Here is a 14,005-nt window from a genome sequence, read left to right as displayed (position 1 = left end):
GTAAATTTAATGCAAAACACTGGCGGCTTGTTCCCCATCGCAGGCGTTTCCATGATGCGATTGGGCCACGGCCCGCCCCGGTGGGTGCGGCTTGGTCTGCGTTTGCGTATGCAGCCAAGACGGCATGTCTGCCATCACCCTATGTGTTGTGGCCAAACCCCCTCCCACTTTCGTTTTGGATGCGTTTAAAACCTGCGCCCTGAGGCTAATGAACTGCTGTGGACCACATAACAGGTAACTCCTGCAGCTTAGCACTTGTGACTAAACTATCTATCACCCAACATGAGGTACATATGAGGTAACAGTCCTGCTGCAGTAGAGTAGGTGTAAGTGGTGTAACAAGTGCATGGAGTTTATAGCAGTCACAGAGCCTTCCCCAGACCTCTCCCTCCTCAGGACACTGTGATGTGTGACTGATTTTCCCTCCTTTTCCCATTGCCATGCTGTGTTGTGTGTGAGGGGGAGGGCTGACAGGTCGGCAGCAGCTCAGTCACTCTCTCACACTGTGTCTATGGCTCTTTACACCCTCCTCTCTGTGTTTCAATAGCGGCCTCTCCTCCTTCCATAGTGACTCGGGTGCTGTGCTCCTCCCATGCTGCAGTGCCTGCCTGGGAATCCCGGCCTGACCCACACTTTGTGCCCGGGACATTTCAAAGCGTGTGAGGTGTGTAGCGCCCTGCCTGCCCCCAGCAGCTCCCGGGCTCTCCGCACACACAGCAGGGATCCAGCTTTTCCTGAGAGACCTGACTGATGTGGCTTCCTCATTCCAGCTCTGCCCTCCCTCTAGCCTCTCGCTGGCCTTCCTTCCGCATTCAAGGGGCTTTCTATTGCTCCCTTGGGAGAGTGTTTAACACTTTGCTGGGATTACAATAAAACTCACTCATCCTTTTTTTTTTTTCTTAATCCCTTAAAACTTTTCCTTGGAGGCTGGAAAGGCCACACAACCTGTCACCTGTCCTGTGTAGTCATGGAGTATGCTGTGTGCTAGCTGCAGCCTCTGACACCTGTTACTTTGTATCCTGGAAGTGACAGTGGCCCATCCTGTAGAAAGATGAAAGTCACCGTATGTTTTGGGAAGACTGGAATTGTTGTCCCATGCAAGGATGGCAAGATCAGCGTGCGAGAGTTAATCCAACAGGCGGCACAGAGATACATCAAAGCCAAGGAAAAAGTAAGATCTTTTCCTATATTATTTACTGATATGTCACAATGTATTGCCGCATTCTCTTCCTAATGTTCCACCACACTGGCTGTGTTTTAGGAAACCTTTGTAAAGTTTTATGTTCTGCATGAAATAATGGAATGTATCAATTTCTGAAGCAACTGGTGCATTAATGTGTCTTTTCTGGGATCGGTGGGTAATTTGGGGCAGGAGCCTGACACCGTGCTATGATGGCGAAAATGCGCTAAAATAGAGCCTGGGCGCACATAACGCTGGAAAGAGAAGAGGACGTTTGATGTTGGCATGTGACGCACAAACAGGGCAGATTTATTATAATATAAAGAATTGGCGTCTTGTATGTCACTTCCCTTGTTGTACAATAAAAACCCCATGTTTTGCCTCACCAAAAGTCAGAGGCCCTCCTCTACTATTGCTATAAGTTTCCAATTTACCACTTGGATATTTTTGCTGCTGTATTTTAAGTAAAGTGAAGTTATTTGGTGATGCTGAATATTGAAATGTATGTAACGCTCCGTAATCTGTGTGCGCTTTATAAATAAAGAATTAATATTATTTATTATTAGTAATATGCACACAGCTCTACATGAGTTCTTATTGGGGTTTAGAGGGAATCTACCACCAGGATGGACTGTATGAAAATGAGCCTGAACGGCTCTATGCTCCATAGGTGTTAATGGAGCCCCCTCAAGCTCATTTGCATACAGTCCTTCATCCTGGTGGTAGATGTCCTTTAAGCTAATAACTCTTATGCCCTATCCACTAAAAAGGACGTGTCAGATCACTGGGGGTCCCAGCAGTCAGACAATTCCTCTATCTTGTAGATAGGTAATAAGTGTTACTACTAGGGAAAAGCCCATTATTAGAGATGAGCGGACCCGGCTTGATGTTCGGATTCGGCCGGATTGGCAAATTGATGTCCCTTACAACCAGCCATTGGTATAATTGGCCAGAGTATAAATAAAATAAAATAAATTAACAGAAATAAAAAATGGAAGGTCTTTTGTTCCCAAATTATTTTAATGGATTTTCTATAAACATCTGAACATTTGAGGTTGCGTTCACATGTGGCGATCACAAAAGCTGAGATCCTGTGCTGCCTGTCCTGACCTTCCGCCTGACCCACGACTCTTATTCTGCCTGCCGTTTCTGTACCTTGCCTTGGCCACTACCGCAAGCAAGTCGCGCCTGTGGAGCAACCTGGTGGTATCCCGCCGCAAGTCCAACCAGCTTTCCGGCGGGCTCTGGTGAATACCGGTGCCAATTAGACTCTGCTCCCAGGTGTCAGCTTACATCATCACTTGCGGTTGTTCCGTGGTTCCCCAACCCTGACAGTATTTAGGCAAATCTCCTCTTATAAGCTGTTGTCTGCAATTTCTGCCTGAAATGCAGAGTAACACTTGTGTTTTAGACCATTTTTTGACAGTTTTCTGACATATTTGAATAAGGGTCCTGGCCAGAGGAAAGAGGGCGTGGCCTAGCTAAGGCGCCAAAAAAATCTTGTTGGTCTGCCTGAAAAATTAAGCTGTTTTATTCCCCATCACTTTTAACAAATCCCCCCCCAGTGCTTTCTTCTTCTTAGCCAGATGTGTCATTAAGATGCACTTGGCATGAAATGATTCATACATTTATGTTTCTATTTGAGTCCCTGAATACAGATTGCTTTCTAGTGAATCACCATGTGTTATCTATCATTCATAGTTTAAATGATATATGAGAAACTCCTAGATAGCATTTACATATGGCTGGCCTGAGATGTTGTGCTTAGATTATGCTCTTACACACTTATTATACACTTACAGAGTATAAGCCGACCCGAATATAAGCCGAGGATCCTACTTTTACCACAAAAAACTGGGAAAGCTTATTGACTTGAGTATAAGCCTAGGGTGCGAAATACATTGTTCACAGCCTCCCCCCAGTATATAGCCAGACAGCATTCCCCCAGTACATAGCCATTCCCATTATATAGCACGCCCTCTGCCCCTGCATAAATTATGTAGCCAGGCAGTCTTCTACCAGCCCCAGTCAAAAAAACACCCACGGACAATGCTGGCACTGATCACAGGTGTTAACCCGGTGATTGTGGTCGGTAAAGCTGCTGGCTGCTTCAAAAAGATGGCTGCACATAAACACATTAGGTATCGCCGCGTAATCGGGTAATACCGCTCTATAAAAATATAGTAAAGTTTTTTTAACCCCGTAATGGAAAATAGTGCCCAAAATCGAAAATGCCACTTTTTTGCCATTTAAAAAAATATAAAAAAATTCTATAAAAAGTGCTAAAAAGGTCCTACCGTCCTAAAAATGATAGCATTGAAAATGGCATCAAAAGTCGCAAAAAATAACACCACCCACAGCTCCGTACACCAAAGTATGAAAAAATTATTAGCACCAGGAGGTTTTAATTTTTGTAAATGTATGAAAACATTATAAAACCTATACAAATTTTGTATCCCCATAATCGTACAAACCCCAAGAATAAGGTAGTCTTGTCATTTGGGGCGTACAGTAAAATCCGTAAAATCCAAGCCCACAAGAAAACGGCGCAAATGCATTTTTTCACCAATTTCACTGCATTTGGAATTTTAACTACAACCATTTTGAAGTGCAATTTGTTGCGCAGAAAACAAGCCATCACATAGCTCTGTACACGGAAAAATAAAAAAGTTATAGATTTTTGAAGGTAGGGAGGGAAAAATGAAAATGCAAAAATGAAAAAGTGCTGTGGCGGGATGGGGTTAATAGGCTAGTGCCTCCTGGTGAAAATGGGCGCAAAATCGCCGGCAGGGGGAATTTGTAGACTGGCTTTCTAAAAAGCCTTCATAGGATTGTTAAGAAAAGGCCATTCAAAAATTTTGGGGAGATTCACAAGGAGAGAACTGCTGCTGGAGTCGGTGCTTCAAGAGCCATCACACTCTGAGGTATCCATCACATGGGCTACATACTATACTGATCAATAGACAATAGGAGCCCTGACCAAGTATTGAGTGCATTTACTGTACATGCTTTTCATTTTCTAACATAATGCCCATGGAAACCAATCAGAGCTTGGCTTTAACTCCATAAACAGCCTTGGGAAAATGAAAGCTGACCTCTGATTGGTTGCCATTGGCAACTAGAACAGTTCTGCCCTCAGACATTTCTGATAAATCTCCCTTAATGACTTTTGGGTTTTGGCAAAGTTGAAATACATTGCTGCCGAGTTAAAGGGGTTCTACTAAGTTTAATTACCACAGGAAAGGAAATAACAATCTTACAAGTAGAAGTCTGACTGGAGTCCCATTCTCCCTAATTGATGGAGTAGTGTTTGAGGATGTGTCCTGTGGCTCCATTCAATACTATGGGAGCTTTGGAAATTGCAGAGCATAATACATTAACCCCTTATCACCGTTCTGAAAAAAAGTGAAAATTTGGCAAAAGTTTGTAAAAATTCTTCATTTTCCAAGTTTGAAATGTTCTGGTTTCCAGACAAGATGTAAAACTATCCAAAAAGCTTGATAATTAACATTTACGGAATGTCTGCTTTATGTTGGGATGCTTCCGGTCATTTTTCTAGGATGTTATGAGGTGCAGAACTTTAGGTGCGATTTTTCTTATTTTCATGAAAATTGCCAAAACTCACATTTTGAGGGACAACTCAGCTTTCAAGTGACTTTGAGAGGCCTAAATGATAGTAAAACCCCATAAATTACCTCACTATAGAAACGTGACCCCTCAACGTATGTAAAACAACTTATATTAAGTCTATTAACCCCTTAAGTGTTTCACATGGGTTAAAAAATATGGACCTGCGATTTAGAAACTATTGAATTTTTTTGGAAAATACATTCATTTAGGCCAAAACTGAAATTTTCAGAATAAATTAAATCATGAAACGCACTGCAACGCTTGATGCCCAATTCCTCCCGAGTGTACTGATACCACATATGTATAGAATGAATGGAGGCGCCATTCACTGCAGATTTGTATTGTCACATTGTACGACCTATACATTTTTATTTTTTGTGGTAATACAAACATATGAGGGCTTATTTTTTATGGAATGAGATACAATGTATAGATAATTTATTTTGGGAGTCTAAAGCTTATTCTTGAGATTTTATTAACTATTTCAAGGGGGACACAAACAAAATCATCAATTTTTATTTTGGATTGTTAGCATTTTTTTTTCCCCCCCGCTCACCGTAACATAAAAATAATATTTTATCTTTATTCTCTGGTTCACTACGATTGCGGTGATACCTCATTTATATAGTTTTTCTTATTTTTGCTTAATTTTCCTGAGCAAAACCAATATTGGAGAAAATCGCATTGTTTTTACTATTGACAACTTTTCAGGGCCATAACTTCTGTATTTTTCTGTTGTCAGATCTGGTTGAGGGCTTATTTTTTGCGAAAACAGCTGTTCTTTTCAGTCGTATCATATTAGGGAACGTAACTTTTTTTGATCACTTTTTAGAACATTTTTTGTGATGGTGTTTGATGAAAAATTGTATATTATGGGAAGTTTTCCGAGTTTTTTTTTTTACGTAGTTCACCGAGCGGGTTCAATATTGATTTAGATTTATTGTACAGATTAATACGGACGCGGTGATACCAAATATGTATGTTTTTGTGTTTTATTTACTGTATATGCATTTTATGTGTTACTGGGGAGATTATGGGACTTTTATTTTATTTATTTAATTATATTATAAAAAGTTTAAATTTTTTTTTTTTTAACTTTTTTACATTTTCCACATTTTGGCTTGAATAAGCGATCATCCGATCACTTATTCAAGCCTCTACACTGCAATACACTTGTATTGCAGTGTAAAGTGTAAGTAACTGAGCATGCCGTGCATGCTCAGTTACTTACAGCCGGGTCCTGCCAGGAAGGCAGGACCCGGCGAGAAGAGGAGCCGACAGCCTCGGGTCACTCGTCGGGACCCGGGGCAGCGGCAGGAGGGATCGGATCCCCCGGTAAGCACACCGGGGGGGGGGGTCCGATCCACGGGGGACACACTTGTACGCCGTGGTCATGCTTGACCGCGGCGTGTAAGGGGTTAAACACCCGGGAGTTTTTCCGATCCCGGGTGTTAGTGCCGGGTCTGGGCTGTGATATCACAGCCCGACACCGGCACTAAACTGACCCGATGTCCCGAAATCTTCTTCTGACGCGGCGCCGTAGAAAGGCGTCGCGTCAGAAGAAGTACCCTTAATGACCGCCGTAGAATCCCGATAGGGCGGTCATTAAGGGGTTAAGTTGATGCTTTTTAGAAATGGCACATCATCTGTGTACAGGTTTTGGACTGTGTTGCAGCTCAGCACTGAGTTATTGTTTCACATTCACAATGGGGCAGCGGTATTAACTGGTTCGCGTCCGCCCGTTGTGTATTAACGGCGGCGGTCGGGTCCCAATGCATGGAGAGGGCTCACGGGCTGAGCCCTCTCCATAGCCGGTAACTCTTTGCTGCACATTGCAGCAAAGGCTTACCGGTAACACCCGTGATCGGTGCTGGCAGCCTCAAAAAGATAGCAGCGCATGGGCGCCGCCATCTTTCCTGGGATCGTTGCTCCACGTGCCTCATCGGGAAGCGGCGATCCGTCTCCATGGTAGCCTCGGGTCTTCCGAAGACCCGAGGCTATATCGTTTTAACCCATTAATTACAATGTGCTGATAGCACATTGTAATGAATGAGGAGGAAAATCCCCATATACTGCCATACTGTAGTATGGCAGTGTATGCTAGGATCGATCAGACAACCTACGGTTAAAGTACCCTAGGGAGTCTGAAAAATAGTAAAAGTAAAAAAAAAAAAAAAATTATAATAAAAAAACCTAAATATTCTAATCACCCCCTTTCCCTAGAACTGACATAAATATAAATAAACAGTAAAAATCATAAACACATTAGGTATCGACGCATCCGAAAATGCCAGATCTATCAAAATATGATAACGGTTTTTCAATGCGTTTAACCCCGTAACAGAAAATAGCGCCCAATGTCGAAAATGACACTTTTTTGCCATTTTGAAAAATCTTCTAAAATCTATAAAAAGTGATCAAAAGGTCGTACAGTCCTAAAAATGATATCATTGAAAATATTATCAAATATCGCAAAAAATTACTCCATCCACAGCTCAAAAAATTTTTTGTAAATGTATGAAAACATTATAAAACCTATACAAATTTGGTATCCCCTTAATCGTACCGACCCAAAGAATAAAGTAGACCTGTCATTTGGGGCACACAGTGAAAGACGTTATATCCAAGCCCACAAGAAAATGGCGCAAATGTGTTTTTTCACCATTTTCACTGCATTTGGAATTTCTTTCCCGCTTCCGAGTACATGGCATGGAATATTTAATACCATCACTATGAAGTGCAATTTGTTACGCAGAAAATAAGCCATCACACAGCTCTTTACGTGTAAAAATAAAAAAAGTTATAGATTTTTGAAGGTGGGGAGTGAAAAATGGACCTAAAAAAACAGGAAAGGGCCCGGTCCTTAACCGGTTAATCTGTCTACGCCAGAAAATTGGAGTAATTGCATCTGAAATTACATACACCTTTTTTATTAAAGGTTTCAGACCATTTTTAGGCAGTTTTCCGACTTGTCTCAAAAAAGGGACATGTACATGGTAACTAGGGGGTGCATCCAGACAGAAAATGTCCTGTGCACTAGAAAATTCAATATTGTGGTGCAGCAAACTAGACCAACTAAAAGGAGGTGCAAAGTATGATTCGTCAATCTTATACTGCCCAGATTAATTCTCCAACAACAGAAACAATGATTAAGCTGGTACAGATTGAGGGTGCGTCCACACGTTCAGTTTTTCAGATGCAGTTCTTGATGCCCAAACCAGGAGTGGAGTGAAAATATAGGACCAGCTGCACTTCTTAATGATAAGTTCTCGCCCACTATGATCCACACCTGTTTTTGACTTGATGTGGCTGCACCCTAATGTGCTTGTGGATTACAGCAAAAGCATCAGAACACATCCACACGTCCACACATTCAGTTTTTCAGATGCAGTTTTTGATGCCCAAACCAGGAGTGCATTATTCATTGTTTACTTTCTGAGGATAAAACTGGTCCCTGGTCATGTGATGTCACACAGGAGCACGGCTCGTTATAACACACAGCTCTGATTATACTCTTTGATATAATGAGCTGTGCACCTGTATGACATCACATGACCAGGGATATAACAAGCTGTGCACCAGTTTATATTCTAAGTAAGTAAACAATGAAGCTTCCTATGGAAAACTGTGAAAAATTGATACAAAAAGTATATTAGAAAATTGTATAACTTTGCTTTGTATATTATTTGCTCAAAGTGGACAACCCCTTTAACTCCAATGAATCCAGGCACATGAATTTGTGTTCACAGCTCCATCTGGAGGCTGTAGAAAACTCAGAGCAGGTCATATTCCTGACACAGAAAAACCCATTCATTTAGCCAAAAATAATTTAATTTCAAAATTGCTTCCAATATTGTTTTAAACCCTATAAAACAATAAAAGGGTCAACAAACTTCATGAAAGTTGTTTTGCGTACGGGGGTCTAGTCTCTATAATGTTGTAATTTACGGGGTTTCACTTTTATTAAGGCCTCTCAAAGGTACTTGAAACCTGAGCAGGTCCCTCAAAAGCATGATTTTGCATTTATGAAAATGTGAAAAATCTTACCTAAAATTCAAAGCCACATAACATCCTACAAAATGAGGGATGCCAAAAACACCATGTCTACATAAAGTAGAGATTCTGTGAATGTTAGTTATTAAGTTTTTTTGCTGTTATGACTGTGTGGAAAAAGAACATTTTGAATTTTGAAAATCGAGAATTTTTCCAAATTTTTACCAAATATCTGATTTGCTCATAAATTCAAAACATACCACCAAAATTTTTCAACTAACATGAAGTGCAAAGTGTCACGAGAAAACTATTTCGAAAATCACTTGGACACAGAGCAGATTTGAAAAAAATGGGCTGTGTCAGGAAGGTGGTAAGCCACTTCAGTGGTAAAGGGTTAATAGTGTAGTTCTTATTAGTGGTTGACAATGCAGGTAGAGATGCCTGAAAGTACAGGAAAATGCTGTGCCTGCGATGCTGGGTAGGTTTTTGCGATTAATACCTAGCATCGCCTACAACTGACGTTTGGGGAGTAGTTTCACAGATGCAGTATTCCCATGATTAGCTTCTTTTATAATGAATCTGGTGACATAAATTACTGTACTTATAATCTGGAACGGTGATCACTTTTTTCACGCATTGATTTTTAGACATTAATTATTTGTTTCCAAGATGTTTTTTGACCAATTTGTCACATTTGCATAATTCCACTGGAATAGTTTCCTGAATGTCACGGGAAAATTGAAAGTTTAAAGGCAAGTCTAAAGGTCACTAGAGACAAAGCATGGAAGTTTTAAGTCCTGCATGGCATAACAGAATCCTTTATATAGCAGACAGTGCTAATGCATATGGAGGTGCATTGACAGATGATGGCCTGTTCTTCTAAGCAGCAGCTTTACAGAGCTACATACAGATTGATGTTTGGAGTGTTGATCAAACAAAAAGGGTTGTCTGGCATTTAAAAAAAAATTAAATATATATATGGGGTGATGACCATCCGCTGTTGGACAACCTCTTTAACACATGCATAGTATCACCCTGGACACCTTAACGACTTGTGACCTACCTGTTTGTCACCTGCTGTGTGGGTGGGCGGCACAGCTTGATAATGGCTACATTGAGTTAGCTGAAACGTTGCTACACTGTCACTTGGTGAATAAACACCCTTGAATTGGACACGGAGTGCTGCTACTTCTTTGACTACCTGTTTGTCACAATGCTGTTTAAGGTTATTTTAAGCAGGCTCTAAACCCTCTTAATACATACTGGGTATTTGCTGCATTATGCAGCAAAAACCCACAGGAAAATCAAGAGATGTCTCTGACAGCCTGGAATCTGTACAAGAATCCAGGAATTGTCATTTCTGATCATCTATTATAATGTGCCAGTGGCACATTGTAAGGGATAATCAGCAAATCCACCATATACTGCAATAAAGTTGTAATTCAGTGTATGGTAGGAACGATTATACCCCCTAGGATTAAAGTAGGGGTCTGCATTAAAAGTTTAATTTGAACCTCTTTCTCTAGAATAAAACCTCTTAAAACTCCTAAAAGCGAGAAAAAATTATTAGCATATTGGGTATCAATGTGTCCCAAAAGTAACTTTTATTTAAAAAAACGGTTACCATAATGGAAATGGCAGCAAAATGTCTGAATGGTTCTTTTTTCAGCATGGTTCTTAGTAATGGTTTCAGTAATGGTTCTTTTTTCAGCATTTTGCAACTCATAAAAATGTGATCACAGAGTCCAAAACATAATTGAAATTAAAACGTCACACCTTACACGGCTCCGTACGCCAAAGTGATAAAGGTATTAGCCTCAGAATACAGTTAAATTCAATTATTTTGTTCATACAAAAGGTTTGAATTTTTTAAAATCTAGGAAAACTTTTATAAGTTTGGTATTTCTGTGATTGTACCAACCTAGAGATTAAAGTTGAGGTATCAAGTGCACAATGAAACTGTAAAAACAGCCCACAAGAAAATAGGGCAAATGCCTCATTCAGGATTTTTTTTCCCCCATTTCCTAGTACACAGCATGGAATATACAATACCACCACTAAGAAGTACAATTTGTTACGCATAAAACATAAGACCTCAAAAATGCAAAAATAAAGTTAAGAATTTTTAACAATAAGATGGAAACAGAAAACCACAGGCCATTGGTAGGAAGGGGTTAAGAACAGCTTACACAGTGGTACCAGTAAAATTTAAGATAAAGGTCTTATGAGTGGCTCAAAGGGATTGGCCACTTTTTGTAGTGTGTGTGTGTTGTGGGGGGGGGGGAGGCAGGGTATTAGGTAATTTTGGTCATGGACAGATGGAGATCACATGACTTTTCATCTGCAGCCATTGTAGGACAGGAATGTCTGGCTGATTATTTAAAAGACAGGAGGCTGCACTTCACATATCAAGAAATAGATGTATATTGGTAAATTACCTAATATGCTGCCCCCACACTTACACACACATTACAAAAAACATGAGGTAAGTGGCCAATCCCTTTGTCCCGACTCGTAAGACCTTTATCTTAATTAGTAGGGAATTGGTACTTATTGCATGATAGGGACTTGCTAGATGATGCTGGATCTGCACAATGCCGATTTAGCACTGGCGGCTTCAGAAAGATGGTGGCGCCATCTTGAAGTGCATCGTTGCATCCCATGACTTGTTCGGGGAGCAGCGATCCGTCACCATGACGGGCTGTTTCGTTTTAACCCATTCATTATAATGTGCTAATTTCACACTGTAATGAATGAGGAAAATCCCCATATACTGCCATACTGTAGTATTATTTTTACAGGAGGTTTTAATTTTTGTAAATGTATGAAAACATTATAACACTTATACAAATTTGGTATCCCCGTAATTGTACCGACCCAAAGAATAAAGTAGACATGTCATTTGTGGCGCACAGTGAAAGCTGTAAAATCCAAGCCCACAAGAAAACTGTGCAAGTGCTTTTTTTCACCATTTTCATAGAATTTTGAATTTTTTTCCCGCTTCCCAGTACACGGCATGGAATATGAAATACTGTCACTATGAAATGCAATTTGTTACACAAAAAATAAGCTGTCACAGAGCTCTTTATGTGGAAAAATAAAAAGTTATAGATTTTTGAAGTCATTGAGTGAAAAGTGGAATTGAAAAAATTAAAAAGCGCAAGGTCGTTAAGGGCGTTTGAATCTGGGGTCTTGACAGCAAATTTTGGGCAAAACAAGCAACAGAACTGCATGTATTATGCATGCGTTTTACTGAATATCAGCATATTATGGTTCCTGCTCACTTATATTTTTAGAAGAACTCCTCCTTTAACTAGGCAAAACACAAGGAAACACACAAAAATGAAGCTAACTTGGCTTCCAACTTTTTTCTTTCGTGCTTGCCCACTTTAGGGGTCGAATTCTGCAGCAAATGTACAGTGAAATCCACATTTACTCCAATAACACATGACTGCAGGTGGGCAACTAACAGCAAAGAATATTTGGGAATATTATTTTAGTCATGTTTCAACATCTCCGCCCTGTAGAGTCATCCTTTCTGAAAATAGTAAAACAATACAATCTGTCATCTTTGTTTTTCTTGTCATGCATTTAGAGACTTTAATTAGGTTCTTTTCACCAGTTTGTCACAATTTTACTAGAGTGGTTTTCTGAATGTGGAGGGAAGCTTGAATGCTAAAAGACGGGTCTAAAGGTCACTACAGACAAACAATGCAAATTATTAGTCTGACATGTCACTAAGGGAATCTCTTACTCAGCAGATAGGTACGTGCTACTCTTGAGAAGAGTCATTTCCCACTACAGTAAATGAAATATGTCATTGGTACTTATGTTAAACATTTCTAAGAGTATTTGATAATTTTATTTGTAATGATCATCTATATATTAAAAACATGTTAAAATCCTGTTGTTTTTGTATGTCCTTCTGTGTTCTGTATGCTAGTATGTTCACATTTTAGTGGTTTTCTCATATTAACAGGAAGACTTTACGGTTGCCGTAAAGCATATCTCTAAATGCTGTTAACAGCAGCTTTGGCAAAATATCTTCCCTGTAGTTATGTATAGAAAATACAAAAATATAACAACTTTATAGGTGAACGAAAAAAAAAAAATTAGAGGCATGTTAGAAGGCGTGGTCGCACTGACCGCGGCATTTAACGGGTTACACACCCGCGATCGGAGCCCACTCCGATCGTGGGTGTTACACTGGGGTGCCGGCTATTAGTTACAGCCGGCACCCCGTGTTTCCTAATGCCGGTTCGGCTCCGATCCATAGCCGAGCATCAGCTCAGTGGTGGATGTATCCGCCGCTGAGCGCTACGTCACTGCGCTCCGTGGCAGATATATCCGCCATGAAGTGCTAAGGAGTTAATGATGTTACTGATGGTGTTATTTATCATTTCTGGGGTGGCATTTTCTGCAGTACTTAGGTTGCTGGTACGTCTAGGATTATGGTTGTTGATGTGGCCCATTGACGTTGAGCAGTATAACATTTTTTCTGTGTGGAATTGAAAAAACTTTATAGGGCATGAAAGTCCAAATCCACTAAACATCTGTGTAAACTGACCAGGATTCCTCTACTTCTGCACTTAAGCAAGAGCAAGGCAAATCCCTGAATAACTTTTTACTGCTTTTGTCTATTTCAGTGTGATAGTACTGATTGAGCGTTATGTAGTGAATAGGGCCAAGGCAACGCCTCTGGTTCCACTGCATCCTCTCATGATCAACAGATTTTCTTCAGTTTTTCATGTTGATGTACAAATTATTTTAACTAAAAGCAAATTCATGGTCTGTGTTTTATGTTCAAGGCTGTATTTTGTAGACACTTTTGTTTAGTCTAGTTTACTAAAAGCTTTTTTTCTGATATTTTTAAATAATATAAAATCTCCTAAAATATGGTGTAATGATTCAAAATGGATCCAACTAAATAGAAATAACCTCCCTAAGGTCCATGTCCATACACTTAAACATTCTTCTTTGATACAGTCATATTGTTTCAGCTTGCATCAATAATCTACAACATCTGTTCAGTGTATTATACAGTATAGTTCAGAGTCTTTTTAACCTTGCTGCAATCATGGTTACAGCAAATGCTTTATAACCAAAAATAACCAAGCATGGCTGCCTTATCAAATCCATTATGTGAGTGGGGCAAGTGAGAGGAAGCTTTAACTGAGGGGCCATTTGAACCTTCAGGCCAAA

At 40.1% G+C, this 14,005-nt stretch overlaps 1 protein-coding gene across 6 annotated transcripts in view; it reads left to right on the top strand.

The window, feature by feature from the left end:
* Window positions 1-399: 399 nt before the first annotated feature.
* PARD3B (par-3 family cell polarity regulator beta) overlaps window positions 400-14,005 on the top strand; it is an 862,331-nt gene continuing 848,725 nt past the window's right edge. For 2 of the 6 annotated variants that reach the window (XM_072121090.1, XM_072121093.1), the window contains exon 1: window positions 401-1,171. In XM_072121090.1, the coding sequence (XP_071977191.1) occupies window positions 1,052-1,171 (120 nt within the window). In that variant the 5' untranslated portion in view covers window positions 401-1,051. Of the gene's footprint in view, window positions 1,172-14,005 lie in introns of all 6 variants that reach the window. The other 4 variants (XM_072121091.1, XM_072121097.1, XM_072121096.1 and 1 more) reach the window with 4 other exon arrangements.

Source organism: Engystomops pustulosus, chromosome 8 (assembly GCF_040894005.1).
Source record: "Engystomops pustulosus chromosome 8, aEngPut4.maternal, whole genome shotgun sequence".
Classification (NCBI taxonomy): Eukaryota; Metazoa; Chordata; class Amphibia; order Anura; family Leptodactylidae; genus Engystomops; species Engystomops pustulosus.
This window is presented reverse-complemented; position numbering and strand designations above follow the sequence as displayed.